Source organism: Salvelinus sp. IW2-2015, linkage group LG32 (assembly GCF_002910315.2).
Source record: "Salvelinus sp. IW2-2015 linkage group LG32, ASM291031v2, whole genome shotgun sequence".
In the NCBI taxonomy this organism is placed as follows: Eukaryota; Metazoa; Chordata; class Actinopteri; order Salmoniformes; family Salmonidae; genus Salvelinus; species Salvelinus sp. IW2-2015.
This window is the reverse complement of record NC_036871.1, coordinates 26,209,668-26,231,641: the sequence shown is the minus strand read 5'-3', so window position 1 is coordinate 26,231,641 and position 21,974 is coordinate 26,209,668. Positions and strand designations below refer to the sequence as shown.

At 40.1% G+C, this 21,974-nt stretch overlaps 1 protein-coding gene and 1 long non-coding RNA gene across 5 annotated transcripts in view; one reads left to right on the top strand and one right to left on the bottom strand.

Moving 5' to 3' along the window:
- LOC139023449 (uncharacterized) overlaps window positions 1-21,974 on the top strand; it is a 763,591-nt gene that overhangs the window by 690,948 nt on the left and 50,669 nt on the right. The window lies entirely within an intron of this gene.
- LOC111957132 (phosphatase and actin regulator 1-like) overlaps window positions 1-21,974 on the bottom strand; it is an 85,555-nt gene that overhangs the window by 25,882 nt on the left and 37,699 nt on the right. For all 4 annotated transcript variants that reach the window (XM_070436640.1, XM_070436641.1, XM_070436638.1 and 1 more), the window contains exons 2-3: window positions 15,105-15,269; window positions 1,859-1,939 (exon numbers count right to left, since the gene is read on the bottom strand). In XM_070436640.1, coding sequence (XP_070292741.1) covers window positions 1,859-1,939; window positions 15,105-15,269 — 246 coding nt within the window. The remainder of the gene's footprint in view (window positions 1-1,858; window positions 1,940-15,104; window positions 15,270-21,974) is intronic.

Below are 21,974 nucleotides of genomic sequence, written 5' to 3'. Positions count from 1 at the left end.
TGAACCCGATCGAACAGCTCTATATTTATTGTAGCCAGCAGTAAGTACCAGTAGTATAGCAATGGTTTAGGAAACTGGCTCGTRTTCTGACAAGTTGTCCACAGAGAGGGAGGCAGAATGCTTACTTCACCCATCAGCATCTCTTAAACCCTGATGAACTTTCTACTTCCTCAGAAGATATCCTGACTAACAGGGGGAACCTCTGTCAGATCCAAAACATGTTTAGATAAAACAAAACACAAAAGTTTTAGTACACCTACTCATTCAAGGGTTTCTTTATTTTTACTATTTTCTACTTTGTAGACTATAATGAAGACATCAAAACTATGAAATAACACAGACGGAATCATGTAGTAACCAAGAAAAAATAAAAGTGTAAAACAAATCAAAACATATTTTATATTTGAGATTCTTCAAATATCCACATTTTGCCTTGACAGCTTTGCATACTCTTGGCCTTTTCTCAACCAGCTTCACCTGGTATGCTTTTTCAACAGTCTTGAAGGAATTCCCACATATGCTGAGCACTTGTTGGCTGCTTTTCCTTCACGCGGCGATCAGACTCATACCAAACCATCTCAAATTCGGTTGAGGTTGGGGGATTGTGGAGGCCAGGTCATCTGATGCAGCACTCCATCACTCTCCTTCTTGGTAAAATAGCCCTTACACAGCCTGGAGGTGTGTTGGGTCATTGTTTTGTTGAAAAGCAAATGATCGTCTAAGCCCAAACCAGATGGGATGGCTTATCGCTGCAGAATGCTGTGCTAGCCATGCTGGTTATGTGGGCCTTGAATTCTAAATAAATCAGATAGTGTCACTAGCGGTTGGAACTAAAAATCTCCAATTTGAACTCCAGACCAAAGGACAAATTTCCACCGGTCTAATGTCCATTGCTAATTTTTCTTGGCCCAAGCAAGTCTCTTCTTATTGGTGTCATTTAGTAGTGGTTTCTTTGCAGCAATTCGACCATGAAGGCCTGATTCACACAATCTCCTCTGAACAGTTGATGTTGAGATGGGTCTGTTATTTGAACTCTGAAGCATTTATTTGGCATTCAATTTCTGAGGCTGGTAACTCTGGGTCTTCCTTTCCTGTGACGGTCCTCATGAAAGCCAGTTTCATCATAGCGCTTGACACGTTTTGCGACTGTACTTGAATTAACTTTCAAAGTTCTTGAAATGTTCCAGATTGCCTGACCTTCATGTCTTAAAGTAATGGACTGTCGTTTCTCTTTGCTTATCTGAGCGGTTCTTGCCATAATATGGACTTGGTATTTYACCAAATAGGGCTATCTTCTGTATATCACCCCTACCCTGTCACAACACAACTGATTGGCTCAAACGCATTAAGAAGGAAAGAAATTCCACAAATTAATTTAAGGCACACCTGTTAATTGAAATGCATTCCAGGTGACTACCTCAAAGCTGGTTGAGAGAATGCCAAGAGTGTGCAAAGCTGTCATCAAGGCAAAGGGTGGCTATTTGAAGAATCTCAAATATATTTTGATTTGTTTACCACTTTTTTGGTTACTACATGATTCCATAGTTTTGACATCTTCAATGTAGAAAAACCCTTGAATGAGTAGATGTCCAGAAACTTTTGACCAGTAGTATACACACAGTCTCAATCTGCTAAGTGTTCTATATTTTGAGTACCTAAAATGTATGTATGCATCATGAGTAAATTACTTTCTGAAAGTGATGGAATTTGGCATTTAGCTGAGCAGAACACCCAAGTCACATTCACGCAGCTCAGTCCACACACACTCATTCACTGTAGGCTCAACAAAACGATGAGAGACAACTAAAACCATGATTTTTTATGGCACATGATGAAGTGAATGAGGAAAGCATCTCACCTTTCTCAAAGATCTCTTTCAGCACACCTCTCTTGATCAGCTCTTCTCTGCTTTGCCTTACCGACATCTTCCTCTCCAACGCTGAGGGGAAACATGATTGTTAAATCATATATCAAATCAAGAGTGTGTGTGCAGGAGCATTCGTACATGGAAAAACAGGAATACTATCTTCGATATTAAACCTACAGTAAATCCTTGAACAGGTTGTAATAGAGCCAAATCATAAGATTAGGAAAACAAGGATGAGGTTTATTTTGGGATCAGCATCACCCATGTAATCAATATGTTAAATATTGAAACATTTTCCCCTGGTTATTTCTATAAATGTGTTCACTTGGCTTCCAACATTGATTGGCACACTTGCGACTGAACCCTAACGTCATAAGCACTCTGGGGGCACTGATAATCATGGGTCCTGTGCATCACACTATGTTCCCAAGAGGTCATGCATTCACCATGGGGACATGAGGGACGGGTGATTTTTTATTTTTATATATTCCTTTTCACTTAGTCTGAAATATTATGAACTGGTGACCACTGCCCATCACATTCACTAGCAATGTAAAATGGGCAGTGAAATRAAAAAGTGGCCTCTATATAGTCAAAATGAACACCTAATCCAGTTGTAAAGCACTAGCCTTAAGCCAATGAAGATCTTCAAAAGGCATGAAGGAGGATGTTAACCTAATTTGTGAGAATGATGAGAATAAAAAAGGCAAAAAGGTAATGCAACATCACCTCCCATAGTAATGCATTATGTATGAGCACATCGGGAAAACATGTCCCAAAGTTAATGCTTCTATATTTAGATCTCAGCAGTTGAGGGACTTAACCATTTATCGCTGGGCTGAACAGAGGCAGTTTACCGTCATGTTAGTAATAATACATGATTATTTTTTTTATCTACCCCAGCAAAGGAACCAATTAAGAATGTAAAATGAGGATCAGCAAAAACACTTGAGCAGCACTATGTGCAACAATCTCCCTGCAGGCCACCGGCTCTGGAAGTGAGACTATGTGTATGTGCGCACTCAAACGCATAGTATGTGTGCAAATGTGGTGTGTGTGTAATAAGGAGCTACAGCTCTCTCGACAGTAGGGGCCAGGGCCAATACACCTAGAACCCAAACAGAAGGCACACATGAGAATCATTCAAAAAAGGTCAGAAACTGTTGTGAGTCTCTAGTGCATGCAGTCAGAGTGAACCTCAGTGTTCTAATATGTCACATCACATAAAGTTCTCAACATTATGAACTCTTCCAGGACATCCAGATGTTTTAATACACCATCCAAATTCCAAAGACTAGCCAGAGAAGCTCATTGGGGATGGGAGAAGTGGAATTTGGGCAGTGTGCAAAAATATTATATTTTGAAGAACTGGACCGCTATACCAAAATATAATGCCATGAGCAGGATATCCACCTACATTACTAGTACAGCAGACAGGCACAGGAAGAGAAAAGCACAGCAATTTTTTTTTATTTTATTATTTTTTAACTCCCACCAGAGTTGTGCTCAATTCAGAATTGAGACTCAAATTCTTGTATTGAAGTAGTAAACAGGATACAGAATTGCAATTCAAATGCCTCTTCTAATCTATGTTAGGTGTAGTCTATACAAATACATACTGTACACAAAACAAACATGTCGTTATATACATGCATATMAAATATTGGATGAAACAATTGATCCTCAGGACAAACTCTTGAAATGAATGATCGAGGAAAACAAAACCTGTACGTAAAGATTGTAAATTAATATATTTCATTATGACCTACATTTTGTTCAATGTGGAAAATATTACATGTCCCAGAATGCAATTGACCCTAAAGCCTTACAAAAGAAGCCAAACAAATGAAATGGTTGGTGGAAATATAAATGGCTATTCTAAGCACTAAGGTTAAGAGTATAAGAACATTGTTTCCAGAGAAAAGGGATACAAAAGAATGTATCTGGAAGTGTGACCTGTCAGAGTCAATGAAACGCATGTTCTACGACTGAGTGGAATTTCTTTGAATTGCACAGAATTAAATTCTACTTCCTGTGACTGAAATTATACATTCTGTGGAGTGTGGCCAATTAAAAGTTCAACTCATGAGTTGAATGGGAGTCAATTTGAAAATTCAGAATTGAGCACAACCCTGCCTCCCACCCTATACTGGGTGTGTGTCGCATTTGATAAATGGCTTCATTTGATAAAGCACCAATCACGGCAACATCATACCCCCAAAACATGCWAAACTCTAATCATTACCAATAACAGGGGAGGCTAGCATTTTTTTGGTGGTAGGATCTCACTAATCATTCACAATTAAGTCATGACTATACGTAATCATGGTAGCATCCACATTAATGTAGAAGTGTTCAGAAACATATTTAATTCCTATTTACAATAGAAGTGGCTCCAATGACAATACATTACCATTAATTTCTATTGAGGCACAACATAATTCGAGACGATCAAAACAAACTGCAGCCAACAAGTATGTAGAGTCACAAACTTGATACAGTCCTTGCRTGCTAGAATATGTTATAAAATGCTACACTATTGACTACTCCAATACTCTTAGTGTATTTGTCCAAATAATTAGGACACCTTCAAAATGGGGGGGGGACGGGACAAGATATATCAAGTGCTTTAATTTCTAAAAACGGTAAAAACAGAAGGGGACATTCTGTAATGTTGTCTCATAAAACATTTGATATCAAATCCAAAATGCTGGAGTATATAGCAGACCTTTAACAGCTTTGAGGATGAGCRGAAGTGAACCCTGGAACCCCAAAGAACTTAAGTGCGTTTGTAAACAGCTAGCTAACTTAGTCTAGTTGTTGTTTTCTCATGAACAAAATTTGCATTCGACCATAGTAGTCACGGGTGGGATAGTCCATATGGACGGGGACGAATACTAATATATATATATATAATTTTCTTCTTCTTCAAGTTGATAGATTTCCCAAAGAAGCATCGCGGCGGGCTGCATTGCCTGCATGGATAGTAACGTTAGCAGCGCCATGATGTGTAGCACACGGGTAAGTTGTTTGTTTAACCATCTTATAGGTAACGTCAGCTAAGTAGCTTGACCTGCTAAAAACAACCATGTTAGCTAGCTAGTAGCTAAGCTAGCCAATGAACAGTCCGAAAGAGAGAACTGCCAATGCAATACGAAAACAATTGCAATGAAATATCAAATGTTATTAATCACTTGAGAATAATGTATCAAGTCCTGGTCTATTTTTTGTTTCCTAACATCAGATACAGAGACCTGTCAAAGTCCCAAGTCCTGGAGAGATTGAAGGGTATATCTCCAATGGGTTATATGCTATTGGTTTACTATTACGAGTCGGTTGTAGCGCTACAAAAGTACTGGTAAGCAACAATGCATAGACCTAGAACATGAATGGCCAGCCATGCTTATAGCGCTCTAGCTACTCTATGCAGGTATCAGTTCCAGGCCAGCCCTGACATTCTGCATATTATTTGTATTAGACACTTTATTTAACTATTCAATCTCGTTAGGAGTCAGATTAATGTCTAAACCCACTAACCATTTACACAGGYGTCCTTTGTATAATATGAAAGTGTTGATTATTTGATKTAAGTAATAGTTTGGTCATTGAACATTCCCTGTTTTGATTTTATTTGGTTGTCACTCACTCATTTTGTCTGATATTACAGATTTGCAGCGGATGTCCTTGATCATTAGTGGGTGTAACAATTCCTGTATGGCTGACCTAGGATACAACCTCTGTCCACAACAGCACTTCATACTCACAAAGCAGCATCCATTATCTTGGTTGGGCTAGGATAACAGTACTTTAGGTCTCAGGGCGGGTGACATCACTTGGTCTTTCCTTGATTACTCGTATCCCATTGCAACTGTATTGGAGGTTAAGGTCCCTCCCCTCTGACCTTCTCCAATGGGTTTTTAGGAGGCGGGGAGAGGAATCGAGGAAGGATAAATWGAKAAAGAGCCTAGCACTCACCCCTCTGCTACACTCACTGACCTTCTCTGCTTCAACCTCAGCAGGCAGCAGCGCAGACWACCGAGTCGATCTAGCACCCACAGAATACATTGTGTATTTAACTCTGCTACATTGATGCCGGTCACAGTCAGTGGCGTAATTGAGAGGGGTGTGACTGTAGCAGAGGTGAGCTGTAGCCACTGATGTCATCCCCCTGATACTTTAAGTAGTAGTCTATCATGAATGCATCTAGATTTTAAATAGCATAAGCATCTCAGCTGATTTCCTATTGCAATTTTGCACTGATTTACTTAATTCTGCTACACTCACTGTCCTCCTCCAGTGGGCCGGGACGCAAATCCTAATCAAATGACACTTGTAGCTAGCATGCCAACCATTGGAGGGGTTAATGCTAGAAGGGATCTAGCTTTTGTCAGAATGTACTTTTTCCTAGCAGGTTTCGGAGAACTTACGCAACAGGTTAGCATAGTTAACGTGGCAGGTTAAGGTTATAAAATGGGTTAGGGTTAGCTAAAATGCAAAAAATATCAACTTGATGTAAATTGGACAAAATCTGGATCCCATCTAGAAATGAACCCTCCAGTGGTTGGCATGCTAGCTACAAGTGTAATATTTGATTAGGGTTAGCATCCTAGCCCGGTCAGTCATACAGAGATGGAACTCAAACAGTACATGGCTACTTTGCAGCCCATGTAAAGTGACCMTTCACTGTGGTCACTCTTCAGTATATTTTTGTCTTGCCTCCACTAGCTGTGCTCTATCCTTTTGGTGACAGTGGATGGGAGATTATTTATGACACGCATGCTAAATGCAGACATGGGATTAGTATTGGCCTCGTGAGCATGTCTAATGCACTTGTACATGTGGCGTGTCATTTCTATACTGAAACAGGATTAGCAAATCCTCACACTTTACATTGGGGATGTTTTCTTCATTTGAAATTATACTAATACAAATAGGAAAAGCACTCGCATCTGAGAATGTACGTGTGGAAAATAATTGGCTAATAACTAAAAAGGCTGATACTGGAAAGATAAGTGTGTAGGTTTTTCATTCGACAATTGAKGCCAACTAGATATGACTCCTACTGTACATGCCGTCATGAAATGGATTGGTGCAAGCTCTCAAACTCTAGGCGGCATATTGGCTTCTCCCTACAGTTCACGTTTCTAAACATCAATATTCACTTGCGATACAGCTTTCGAAACACATGGCCCTTATCTTTCATCAGCAGTTTTGCAAAGAGCCACACAGCTATGGGTGTCTCCATCCGACAAAACTACTTTGAGTTACACTTACACACAGGTGTTCGGAGCATGCTAGATAGCCAATAAGCACAGGTGGTCGCTTCTTGTCTTCCGTAAACAAATGCTCTAACATGGAAATATGGCAATGTGGGAACACTAACAAGGTGTGTATCAATTTAATTGTTTTTTGAAAATGTTTTCTCACTGATATGAAAGTTAAGGTCCTTATGCTTCTATAACCATACCGCAAGTGATGCATGTTAATGTTCAGACCGAGCTACAGAAGACGCCGTCGTCCAATGACTTGTGTAATGTAATGGAACAGAGTCATGATCAAGGGCTAGTGAAAGCCCTACCCTTGTAATGAAGGTAGTCTTAAGGATGACATGCACAGGACAGAGACCTTATCAAATATCACCATAATGATGGTGTGCAGAAAGGAATATTAAGGTTAATTTAATTTAAAAACACAAGTTGCTTGAAATAGTTGCAATTTGTTTGCTTCATGTTATTATCCTGGTGTAATTTAATATGCAGTTCAACATTAACATAAGGTGAGCGCTAGCATTTAAAAAAAATGAGTCTAGCTTTACTACATGTAAACAAATCACTAGGTAGATCTCGTAACATAGTACTATTGAGGCAATAATACATGCCTCAAAAGCTAGCGGTTCATTAAAACTACAGTATGTTTCTTAAATTGAAACTAAGTGGGCTATACACCTGGGTAAAATATAGTTGCATTTGAGGAAGCAGAACAAGAGCTAAGCGAGACCGATTAGTGAGGGAGAGCGAGGTTTAGAGTGGGATAATTACTGCTGCTAGCCAACTTTTGATAAACAAACAATGTGTCTGTCAGACTAGGGCAGGGCGATATGGCCAAAATATTATCACAGTATTTAAAAAAAAAAAAAAAAAAAACGTTTTCATGGTATGCTTTTTAATAATAAAGTTCTAAATTTGCTAAATTTGCTTTCTTCAGGTTCTCACAGCACAAAGACTCATTAAGGTTCTCATTCTTACTGCAGCTGATCACTTTGATACTGTAGTTTATCCGCCATGAACTGGAGGTTGGCGAGGGTTTTGCAGAGGCATGTGTCCCTATCCTGGACTGTTGGCTTGACAACCCAAAAATACGTATTTTAAACAATTCATATTAGGACATTTTAATCTCTGAATATTCCCTCTTAAAATCCTGATAAAGGTTCTGAATTGTGCCATTCAAGAAGCGCTTCTGATTTTTTCTTGTTCCTCGTTAGTGTGTCCTTTTCCCCCTAGTTGTTGCTCTGCTGTTGACATCACGTTCATGTAATCTAGTGATTTTCTCTTGTGGCTGTGCTAATGATGTTACACTGCTTGTTCCTGGAGTATTGAAGACTTGTTGGCCTGTTTTCATTTGCCCTTATTGCTTTTGCTGAAAATCCAAATTCTCTGTTTGCAGCTTTGACCAGGCCATACTTTCTCAGGATGTTGCCTCTGAGCATTTTTGATGCCACTTGTTTGTCCTTGGCATTGCGCATTTTTTGATACTTTTGCTTTAACTCTGCAATGATGGCATTTTRAAACAAAATCCTTCAAGTTCGGAGTTCCCTTCATTTTCTGTTTTGTCTTTGGGGAATCTTGTCTGTCCATTTTCTTCATCAATTGATCATACCTTTTTTTTGTATTTCTCAGTTTTCCGTTAAGCTTTATCAAKTTTGACACTTGTCATGCAAAGATCTGTTTTTGAGCGACCTCTTCCAACATTTGTCCTTCCAGCAAGTATTAGACTTCTCATTCCTGTTGCAGATGAGGAAGGGGTATCAGGGTGTGCATCAGGGCAGGTAAGTTAGGGGCAGGTWTGATGGCCTCATGTTCTGGCTGCAAGYCATCTGGTGACTAAGGTGTTGTGTTGCCTGATAGGTAGGTCTCCATTCCAACTGTTCTTTATATAGTCTGTCTTCTATTCCGTTGGTTACATTTCCATTGCCGTCTCTTGCTTCTTTGTTCTCGCTTTGTAAGCGCAGAAATATCTATCACTTCTCCCTTTTTTCTTCCAGTATCTCTTGGTCTTTTTGCAGATGTTCCTGGTATCGTATAGGATCATTTTTTATTTTGTTTCTGTCGGTGACCTGTTTTTAGAAGATGCCACAAAACATCAAAGAAATACCACCTAATTTTTCCAATTGTGCACACCTTGGAGCATTTGAGATTAAAGTAATTTAAAACATGATTAAATAAGCCTACATTTAAAAAATTAAAAAGTAATAACATGGATGTGTCATTTCCTCCACGTTCTGTCATTTCCATCACAGTTAAGTTGGATGGAAATGAGGCTTCTGCTGTTTTGAGAAAGAATACAAGCATGCTAAGCAGTCTGTCATTTAAGTGATTTCAATGGGTCTTTCTCCATTCTGATTGTTTTATACTGTTGAATGCAACTTCAACCCCCCCAAAAAGTCAATATAGCAGGTAAAGTAAAAACAAACCGGTCCTTGCATCAATACTGGTATACCGCCCAGCCCTATGTCAGACTATTGCTAGCTACATTTAGTTTAGTGATTGTTGGCTGTGGTGAGAAATKTATCTATATAGCTGGCTTAATAAAGTAAGCTGATCTTTCTCTACCTTCACATCACACAAGCTCTGTAGTTCTTTGCTGTGCTAGCCAAATGTAGCACCAACAGAAAAAACATCAGATTTTTGTGTGTGGATCTGGTAGCAACAATATGAATTAATATTTTTTAAATCACCAGTATACACCCACACCATTCTGTTGTTGGGGTACACCCACACCATTCCAACACAGAAGCTGCTTTTGAACAGTTTTCCTTCCCAAARAAGTAAATTTATAATTTCAGTAAGTAATTTCATAGAAATCTAAACACTAGACAGAACATATTGATATAAGGCTTAAAGTAACTATCAAAAAGGCTACATTATTTTATCCAGCAGAGACATTGTTACTCCGATTAGCATGACTTGAATTTATAAATCAGAACAGACTAGCGTCACAATATTTCAGATGATTCCAAGCTGAACAGCTTGATTCCAAGCTGAGGTTAAATTGGGTCAGAGGGTGGTTGTGTGTCTGAAAATGCAGTAACGTGTTCTGTGATTACATTTCAATTTGATCAAAATGAAAAAGTAATTACCAAAAGATGACAACTGCTTGCGTCGCCATGATGGGATATATGCAGTTATGCAATGATTACACTGATTTGCAACACGCCTCAGCCAGCTAGGTCTTCAGGTTTGTCACAAACATGCAGTTCTAAAAAGTGTGGACAAAGGATATCACTGTACACTTATGTTTTCTGTGAACACTGAACAGCTTCTAACTACAAAATGTTGTAAATCACCACTTGTTGCCCTGTTCCAGAATTATATTGAAAACAAATTCAACAGTAGGCTAGGCTACATTACGTTTCCACTAGTGTGAGTTGGTTCAGACCCAGAGCATGAACAAGTGACAATGTGAAGTCAGTTATTATTGCCACAGTCCATTCACAGTAAATCTTGGCAATCATGACCAAGCTAGCTACTCATGATCTGCACCAAGATGAGGGGATTATGAATTCATTGGAGAGACGCTTCTCAGAGCATATTAAATGAAACTGGCATCATTGAATACACTCCAACAGCATCGACTTGCAAGTGCTACGCTTAGCTTTAGAGAGAAATCCATTCTGCTGTGAATTGACCCAGATAGGAGACAGAGCGTTCCCTACAGTATCAAGCCCCGGGACGAAGTGAGGCTTTTAGCGAGGCAATTCACTCACCCGTTAGCCTCACAAAACCAAAGTAAAACTTTCATGCTGTCTTGTGTCACAGATGTTGTGGCTCTCACATCTGGAGTCTAGTTAAGGCAAGCATCGGTGTTTAAGATCTGGACATGGTTTGTACGCTAGTGATAACACTCCCGAGTGGCGCAGCGGTCTAAGGCATCTCATCTCAGTGCTAGAGGAGTCAATACAGACCCTAGTTCAATTCCAGGCTGTATCACAACCCGGCGTGATTGGGAGTCCCATAGGGCGGCGCACAATTGGCCCAGCGTCATCCGGGTTTGGCTGGGGTAGGCCGTCATTGTAAATAAGAATTTGTTCTTCAGTAACTTGCCGAGTAAACAAAAAAAACAAAAAAAARTGTATGGGTGGCATCTCTGGTGGCATTACTTTTAGTTGCCCTTTCTGAAGTGCCTTCAGGGCCAATTGTGCGCCGCCCTATGGGACTCACAATCACGGCGGGTTGTGATTGTCACATCTGTGACAAGACAGCATGAAAGTTTTACTTTGGTTTTGTGAAGTGCCTTCAGAAAGTATTTATACCCCTTGACTAATTCCACATTTTGTTGTTAGAGCCGGAATTCAAAATGGAATGGCTTTTGTCTCACCAAATCTACACACCAGTGGAGGCTCCTCCAGGGAGAAAAGGGGAGGACCATCCTCAGTGAATTTCATAAAAATAGAAATAGTATAGTTATTTATCTAAAGGATATTCCACTAAATAAAAATAAATAAAATAAAATTTCACCAAATAATTGTTTAAAACACACTATTGCAATGAAAGTCTACAGTAGCCTCAACAGCACATTGTAGGGTAGTACCATGGTGTAGCCAGAGGACAACTAGTTTCCGTCCTCCTCTGGGTACATTGACTTCAATACAAAACCTAGGAGGGTCGTGGTTCTCACCCCCTTCCATAGACTTACACAGTAATTATGACAACTTCCAGAGGACATCCTCAAACCTATCAGAGCTCTTGCAGCATGAACTCACATGTCCACCCAATCAAAGGATCAGAGAATGAATCTAGTATTGAAATCAAAGCTACAGCTAGTTTAGAGAGACCGTAGTTGAACAAAACATTTGCCCATGATTCTTTTCAGAATTCTTCAAGCCCTGTCAAATTGGTTGTTGATCATTGCTAGACAAGCATTTTTTTTTTAGGTCTTGCCATAGATTTAAGTACATTTAAGTCAAAACTAACTCGGCCACTTTGGAACATTCAGTCTTGGTAAGCAACTCCAATGTATATTGTTTAGGTTATTGTTTTGCTGAAAGGTGAATTCATCATCTCTGTGTCTAGTGGAAAGCAGACAACCACCATTCAGTTTTTTTTTTATCCTGAAAAACGCCAGTCCTTAACGATTGCAAGCAGACCCATTACATGATGCAGCCACCACTATGCTTGAAAATATGAGTGGTACTAAGTTACGTGTTGTATTGGATTTGCCCCGAACATAACACTTTGTATTCAGAACAAAAAGTKAATTGCTTTGCCACATTTTTTGCAGTATTACTTTAGTGCCTTTTTGCAAACAGGATGAATGTTTTGGAATATTTTTATTCTGTACAGGCTTCCTTCTGTCATTTAGGTTAGTATTGTGGATTAASTACCATGTTGTTGATCCATCCTCAGTTCTCCTATCGCAGCCATTAAACGCTAACTATTTTATAGTCACCTTTGGCCTCATGGTGAAATCTAATTTTATGTCACATACGTGTGACATACGTGCGTGTTTAGCAGATGTTATTGCAGGTGTAGCGAAATGCTTGTAAATCCCTGAGTAGGAAGGAYGCCTGTATCTTTGTGACTGGCTGTATTGATACACCATCCAAAGTGTAATAACTTTTTTTTACCCATCTACCAATAGGTGCCCTTCTTTGCGAGGCATTGGAAAACCACTCTGGTCTTTGGTTGAATTGGTGTTTAAAATTCACTGCGTAACTGAGGGACCTTACAGATAATTGTATGTGTCGGGTACAGAAATGAGGTAGACATGAAGAAAATCATGTTAAAAACACTTACTGCACACAGAGTCCATTCAACTTGTGAAGCAAATTTTTACTCATGATTTATGTAGGATTGCCCTAACAAAAAAAGGGGTTAAATACTAATTGACTCAAGACAAATACAGCCTAAGGACCCCTGTACATCCTGAACATAAACCCAATCATGGTGTATAAAGCATTTTTAAATAAGGTCTACAGAACATGAAAAACAAAAGGATTCCAAAATCTGCATATTTGWMCTGTATTTTCAGTGGCATTAAAAACAAAATCCATATTTTCAATAGGCTACATTAAGAACAACAAACCCAGGAGTGGCCAGATTAGTGCCCCACACTCCCATGGAATAAAGCTTGATCCATGAACCTCTAGTTTCAATAGCATTATGTTACCATAAGAACACTGTGGCCTGACTAACCGAAGSGACAGGAGGCAAGGCTTTCAGGACTCTGAGCACTGTGGCTAGCCCACTCCTGGAGTTATGAGTATAGCCCCCCAGAGCTGGCCTTCATCTGCCTGACTAGAATAYATAATCCACATTCTCCAATTACCTGGCTAGAACATCTGCATGCCCAGCAGCTTGTCTGCTTCTTGCCTGCAGTCACAGTCCCAATGATCATGATGAACATCATAAACAAGAACAACCACAAAAGAACAAACTTGGGGTAATAGCTGAACTAATCCAATAAGATCATTGATTTGAGGTTTTGCAAAACGTTTTGCTGCGGTGTAACCTACTGAACACTTCCAACCATCCGTCAGTGAYGGCCTTGAACAACTGACTGATGGAGTAAACCTGGTGCACTACTTCTGCTCAATCAATGGTCAGGGGGCAACCAAGGTCACTGCTGTAAGTCATGATGAGCTCAGCAGTCTCCATATAGCCTTCCCTGGTTCCAACTCCTCACAGAGCCATCCTAACATAAAATGCATTTGCAACAAAGAAACTATATGTATCCAAACAACCAACTACAATGTCCTCTGCAGTGTTTGGAACAATAATCRTCCTCAGTGTAGAAAGGGACTGAAGTGAAAAGCTCTTACAGAAGCCAGTCCAATGGGAAAAGCTAGTAGGTCACAATATGCCATTATGCTGCCATTAGTGTAAACAGTAGGAATAAGACTAAACAAAATAATACTACACAGAGAGTAGTCTTATCCATTGGGTTTTACTGTTGATTTAAAACACAAAAACTCCCTTTGTTAAATTCTGCTGCTCTGTTTCGCTCAGGAGAAAGGGAAGAGAAAAAAGGAAGAAAAAATGGGCTCATATGCAGTCAACATTATGCATACAAATTATGTGTGAGAAAAAGATGGTGGCCAGCAGAAAGTGATGAGTCGTTGTAAAGTCAAGGTGTCAGCGTTCACTCATGTCAGTGTGGGATAGAAAGGCAAGGCTGAGGGCCCAAGGCTAGAGCACTGGAAGGAAAGGTGACAGTCACAGTTTAGCAGCCCTCAACCTTAAAGCTAGAATCCTTAATGGTGAAACTGCCATTCCGTTTGGAATATTACAACAAAGTTACTATATGTAAATACACAAAACATCAAAGTGCATATCGCATCACTGCCAAGCTCAATGAATTACTGACTGATCAATGATCAACTGCATTCATAGGACATTTGACCACTAACAAAATCACCATCAAATCCAGTTCTACCCAGCATAGCTTCAGGGAAGAAAACTCTTGGGAACAGAGAAGGATAACAAAGCCATCACCAGAGCCTGGAGGAGCAGGAACCCAAATATAGACAGGAGTTCAGCTCTGTACCTGACTGACCCAATATAAATTCAAAGTGAGGGAGCTGATTCAGAACACATCTTTCCAATCTTTTCATGTGCAGTGGATCGTCAGGCGAGGGCAGTAGATTCAGGGGAAGAGGTCAGATTGTCAGGAGAATACACACCATGGCTAGTAGTAAATAAATGCTGTAGAAAACCAGGGACATGTGCAGTATAATGAAGAATGTGTGCCCTTCACATGCCCCTGACTGTTAGACCTCTGGATTGGCAAGCGCGGAACAAGAAAATATATTTTCCTGATGCATTTAGAAAAACAATAGCAGCAAATCATTTCAGAGCAGCACGTTGCTCAATCTTTACTGCATGATTAAATATTCAGACATTTTTAGATAGAGGATATAGGATTAAAGACTGGAGATATACCTAGGAGGCTGTAAATAAGGGAGCGGTACTTTGAGGGACAGCAGGCGGTGTGTGTTTTGTTGCGTTTGTGTGTCCCTTACCGGTAGAGGTCTTCTTGAACTTCTCACTCTTCTTCTTCCTCCACTTCCAGGGCTTCAAGAGACGGCCCAGAGTGGCAAACTTGCTCCGGCGGCGGATGGGCGGAGTGTGTGTGCCAGAGACCAGGGACTCGGAACGCATTGCGGCCCGCCTTTCAACCTCCTCTGCTATAGGGGCACAGAATGGAAAGAGTGGCTGGTTAGTTAGCATTCTGCTATATTCAGGGACCACAGATGGAAAGAGTGNCACAGATGGAAAGAGTGGCTGGTTAGTTAGCATTCTGCTATATTCAGGGACCACAGATGGAAAGAGTGGCTGGTTAGTTAGCATTCTGCTATATTTAGGGACCACAGATGGAAAGAGTGGCTGGTTAATTAGCATTCTGCTATATTCAGGGACCACAGATGGAAATAGATAGCTAAAGCCGTTGTCATATTTGTTGTGCGTGGTCTCACAAACAAATCAAAGAAATGACATTTCAACAGCAGTAAAACCACTGAAGCGTCTCTGATAAGACTCCAGTGTAGGAATAAAGATATGCCAACTGGCCTTCCTCAATGATGTGATCTGGCATGGGTAAATAGACCTGTGTGTTAGCATGATATATTCCAAATCTGAATAGCAGGAAGCTGCGGATTAGTTTGTGCTAGCTTGCCAAGAAACAGACCTGCAATATCAGGCCAGGGAGAAATAGTCCTGTTTACAAGCTCCTTATAGTCACTAGAGCTTTCTCTTCATTTGATGTTGTTTTCAATACCATCAAGAGGAGTATTTGAAGACAATGTTCAAGCTAATTGCATCCATATTAAAAACGACTCATTCAGACTTGTCCGGATGAAAGTGTTGTAGGCCTAGGCTACTGTAATCCACATAAGTATCAACTCTACATTGAACAGGATTAAAATGTGCTTAAACATTTGAGAAAGTTTAAACCTATTTGTTAGCTTATTCCCATGAGATAATGTGTTACACTTAGCTACTATGCTAACATGACCAGCAAGATTATTTCCTGTAACAAATTCCAGATCAACCAATCAAAGATCTTAAAGTATAACAATATTCACAGGCCTTCCCCATTTCAAACTAGTACATCATCAATAGCAGAGAAACAAATAAAGAACATGCAGGAAAAAAGGGCTATACACGCACATGTCCACTCTGAGAAGTAGAACTAACATGACAAACGCCAAATTGGCCAAGAGAATCAGTCTCAAAATCCTTCAATGATTTAAAAACACCAAAATCGGGACAAGTTCTTTCAGTTATAACTATTTTGTCAGGCATTCCAAGCCGATGGCACAGAGTACATAAAAGCCCTTTTACCAAATTCCGTTCKGACATTTGGAAYAGTTAGCAGGATAAAGTCCTGCGAACGAAGCACGTACCAACCACATTTCTGAAGAATAAAAATGCCCAAATAAAAGATGGTAGTGAACCCAAAATGGCTTTGTAAATAAAAGTATACAAGTGACTAAAGGCCAGCCAACCCTGGTATATAATGTAGTGGTGCGTAAGCGTTTTGCAGTTTTAAATAAATCTCAATGCTCCATTGGTAAAGAGTGTTAATTTATCACAAACACTGAGCAGAAGTATTCATAAATATCACCATAGTCTCGTGTAGGCATAAATGTAGCCGATACTAGCTTCCTTTTGGCTTCAAAAGAAAAACAGGCCTTATTCCTAAAAATAAATCCAAACCTCAATTTATGAATATGCAATTACATTTTTTTTTTTAAAGGCAGTCAATTACAAGTCCAAGAAATGTATATATATATATATATATATATATATTATATATATATGAGGTTACAGCCTCAATCTCATTGCCCTGAGAGGTAGTAAAAGGTGAAAGATTGAGGTTTATTTCTTGCTTTAGAAAACACAATTTCTTTAGTCAGCATTGAGGATGGGCTTCAATTGATACAAGGTATGTTGAACAGTATAAAAAGCAGTTTGCAAGTTCTGTAAAGCTTTTGTGAGAGACGAGACAAAACAATAAATAACAGTATCAGCATAAGTGAAGTTGCACGTCTAAATTATTTATAATAGTGAATAAGAGGTGACCAAGTACAGAGCCCTGGGGCACACCATTACAGAAAGACAATTTAACAGACATGAGCCCATCAAATTGAGTTCTATCAGATAGTAAACCATGATCAGAAAGACCTACGCTCGATAATCTCTGCCTCAGTATAGCATGATCAACTGTATTTGTCACATACACGTTTAGCAGATGTTATTGCGAGTGAAGTGAAATGCTTATGCTTCTAGATCCGACAGTGCAGCAGTATCTAAAATTAACAATTCCACAACAAAATCTAATACACAATCTAGTAAAGGAATAATATATAAGTATAAAATATATGGATGAGCAGTGAGCGGCTAAGATGCAATAGATAGGATACAGTATATACATATGAGATGAGTAATGCGAGATATGTAAACATTATTAAAGTGGCATTACTAAAGTGACTAGTGTTCCATTTATTAAAGTGGCCAATGATATCAAGTCTGTAGGTAGGCAGCTGCCTCTGTGCTAGTAGTGGCTGTTTAACAATCTGATGACCTTGAGATTAAAAACCGCGTCTATCTCTGTCCCAGCTTTGATGCACCTGTACTGACCTCGCCTTCTGGATGAAAGCCAGGTGAACAGGCAGTGGCTTGGGTGGTTATTGTCCTTGATTATCTTTTTTGCCTTCCTGTGACATCAGGTGTTGTTAGTCTTCTGGAGGGCAGGTAGTTTGCCCTCAGTGATGCGTTGCGCAGAACGCACCACTCTCTGGAGAGCCCTGCGGTTGTGGGCAGTGCAGTTGCCGTACCAGGCGGTGATACAGCCCGAAAGGATGCTCTCAATTGTGCACTTGTAAAAGTTAGTGTTGGTTTTTGGTGACAAGCCACATTTTTTCAGCCTCTTGAGGTTGAAGAGGCACTGTTGCGCCTTCTTCACCACACTGTGTGCGTGGACCATATCAGTTCGTTGGTGATATGTACACTGAGGAACTTAACTTTACACCTTCACTGCTGTCCCTATGATGTGGATATGGGGGTGCTCCCTTTACTGTTTCCTGAAGTAAACGATCGCTTTTGTTTTGCTGACATTGAGTGAGGTTATTTTCCTGACACCACACGCCGAGGGCCCTCACCTCCTCCCTCTAGGCTGTCTCATCGTTGTTGATAATCAAGCCTTCCACTGTAGTGTCGTCTGCAAACTTGATGATTTGAGTTGGAGGCGTGCATGGCCACGCAGTCATGGGTGAACAAGGAGTACAGGAGGGGGCTGAGAACGCACCCTTGTGGTTTTAATAGTCACAGTGGGTACAACATCTCCTATACACTTCCTTATAAACTCGCTCACCGAGTCAGCGTATACGTCAATGTTATTGTCTGAGGCTACCCGGAACATATCCCAGTCCACGTGATCGAAGCAATCTTGAAGCGTGGAATCCGATTGGTCAGACCAGCGTTGGATAGACCTAAGCACGGGCGCTTCCTGTTTTAGTTTCTGCCTATAGGAGGGAAACAACAAGATGGAGTCATGGTCGGATTTACCAAAAGGAGGGCTGGCCTTGTATGCGTCGCAGAAGTTATAGTAGCAGTGGTCGAGCGTGTTACTCGCTCGTGTACTGCAATCGATATGCTGATAGAATTTAGGTAGCCTTGTTCTCAAATTAGCTTTGTTAAAATCCCCAGCTACAATAAATGCCGCCTCAGGATATATGGTTTCCAGTTTGCATAAAGGCCAGTGAAGTTCCTTGATGGCCGTCTTGGTATCCGCTTGCGAGGGGATATTGAAGGCTGTGATGATAACGGAGGACAATTCTCTTGGGAAATGATTGTGAGGAATTCTAGGTCAGGTGAACAAAAGGACTTGAGTTATTGTATGTTACAATTACACCATGAGTCGTTAATCATGAAACATACACCCCCGCCCTTCGTTTAACTGGAGAGATGTTTATTCCTGTCGGCGCGATGCCCTGAAAATCCTGTTGGCTGTACGGACTCCAACAGCATGTCCGCAGCTAGCCATGTTTCCGTGGAACAGAGCATGTTACAATCCCGGATATCTCTTTGGAAAGCAACTCTTGCTCCGATTTCGGCGACTTTGTTAACTTGGGACTGGACATTAGCGAGTAATATACTCGGAAGCGGTGGGTGGTGTGCGCGCAGCCGAAGCCTCACTAGAAGACCGCCCCGGCACCCTCTCCGGCAGCGTTGTTTCGGGTCGGCCTCTGGAATCAGTTCAAATGCCCTGGGAGGTGCAAAGGATCCGCTTTGGGAAAGTTGTATTCCTGGGCGTAGTGCTGGTAAGTTGACGACTCTGATATCCAATATTACTTCCCGGCTGCATGTAAATACACTTAAGGTTTTCTGGGCAAACAATGTAAGAAATACATTTTAAAAATACTGCAAAATTCCTGAGGACTAGAAGCGAAGCTGCCATCTCTATCAGTGCCACCTTGTGTGTGTGTAAAAAGTAGAGGTCGACCGATTATGATTTTAACGCCGATACAGATTATTGGGGGACCAAAAAAGCCGATACCGATTAAAATCGGCCGATTTTTTTATTTATTTATTTATTTGTAATAATGACAATTACAACAATACTGAATGAACACTTATTTTAATATACATCAATAAAATCAATTTAGCCTCAAATAAATAATGAAACATGTTCAATTTGGTTTAAATAATGCAAAAACAAAAGTGTTGGAGAAGAAAGTAAAAGTGCAATATGTCAATATGTGCCATGTAAGAAAGCTWACATTTAAGTTCCTTGCTCAGAACATGAGAACATATGAAAGCTGGTGGTTCCTTTTAACATGAGTCTTCAATATTCCCAGGTAAGAGGTTTTAARTTGTAGTTATTAATGGAATTATAGGACTATTTCTCTCTATACGATTTGTATTTCATATACCTTTGACTATTGGATGTTCTTATAGGCACTTTAGTATTGCCAGTGAAAGGTATAGCTTCCATCCCTCTCCTCGCCGCTACCTGGGCTTGAACCAGGAACACATCGACAACAGCCACCCTCGAAGCAGCATTACCCATGCAGAGCAAGGGGAACAACTACTCCAAGTCTCAGAGCGAGTGACGTTTGAAACGCTATTAGCGCGCACCCCGCTAACTAGCTAGCCATTTCATATCGGTTACMCCAGCCTAATCTCGGGAGTTGATAGGCTTGAATTCATAAACAGCAGAGCTGCTGGCAAAACGCACAAAAGTGCTGTTTGAATGAATGCTTACGAGCCTGCTGGTGCCCACCATCGCTCAGGTCAGACTGCTCTATCAAATCATAGACTTAATTATAACATAATAACACACACTACACACTGTGTATTGATTTTAAGAAAGCCATTGATGTTTATSGTTAGGTACACGTTGGAGCAACGACAGTCCTTTTTCGTGAATGCGTACTGCATCGATTATATGCAACGCAGGACACGCTGGATAAACTAGTAATATCATCAACCATGTGTAGTTATAACTAGTGATTTATGATTGATTGTTTTTTATAAGATAAGTTTAATGCTAGCTAGCAACTTACCKTGRCTTCTTACTGCATTYGCGTAACAGGCGGGCTCCTCGTGAGGCAGGTGGTTAGAGCGTTGGACTAGTTAACCGTAAGGTTGCAAGATTGAATCCCTGAGCTGACAAGGTAAAAATCTGTCGTTCTGCCCCTGAACAAGGCAGTTAACCCACCGTTCTTAGGCCGTCATTGAAAATAAGAATGTGTTCTTAACTGACTTGCCTAGTTAAATAAAGGTGTAAAAAAAAATATATATTTTTTTAAATAAAAATCGGCAAAATAGGCGTCCAAAATTACTGATTTCCAATTGTTATGAAAATTTTAAAAATCAGCCCTATTTAAAATCAGCCATTCCGATTAATCGGTCGACCTCTAGTAAAAAGCCTTACTTTCTCACTGAGACAGTGCTGTTTTTTTGTCAAGGGCTTTAGTGATATCATTTAAAACCTTCATGGCTGCTGTAATTGTGCTAAACTTCTTCCTGAAGCCTGATTGGTACATTGCTCAAATAGAGTTACTGTAGTATATAAAAACTATTTTAGCTGTTCACTAACAAGGGTTTCAAGTATTTTTGCCAGGGGTGACAGCTTTGAGATTGGCCTATAATTATTTAAAAGGAGTTGGATAACCCACTTGTAAAAGTGGTAAGACAAATGCTGATTTCCAGATCCTTGGCATTTCATTACATTCCAGGGTTAGATTGAACAGATATAAGTGGTTCAGCTGTGAAATCAGCTGCCACTTAAAAATTAAAATCAGGGGTCAAGAATCAGGACCTGCAGGCTCTCTCTGATCTAAGGATTTCACAGCTTTATGTACCTTTTGCACTGAGAATGGCAAGAAGTTTGAACAGCTCTCACCAGTTCATCCACAGGGTTGTACAGAGAGTACACTGAATCAAACAGCCTACCTGATGATACAAAAAGTGCTCATTGAAAAAATTCAGCATTTCAGTTGTCATATACAGCAACAGAGTCCTTCAATACACATGACGGTAATTCATTAACATTACTTTGACCAGACAGACTTAATAGCCTTCCAAAACATTCAGGCTATCAGTGATAACAGACATAACATAGTCAGATTTGGCCTTCCTGAGAAGAGATTAACACTTGTTTCATATCTACCTAAAAAGAAGCCAATCAGCATCAGAACATGATTTCCTTGCCTTAGCCCAGGCTAGATTTATATTTACGCATACTACAAAACAGCTCAGAAGAAAACCATTGATTATCTCGCCCTTTATCTCACAACCTGTGGAATGGGGCATGTTTGTTTAMTATTTGGAAAAAAACATKAAAGAATTTCCTGGCAGTTTCCACATCAGGAATAAGCACAATT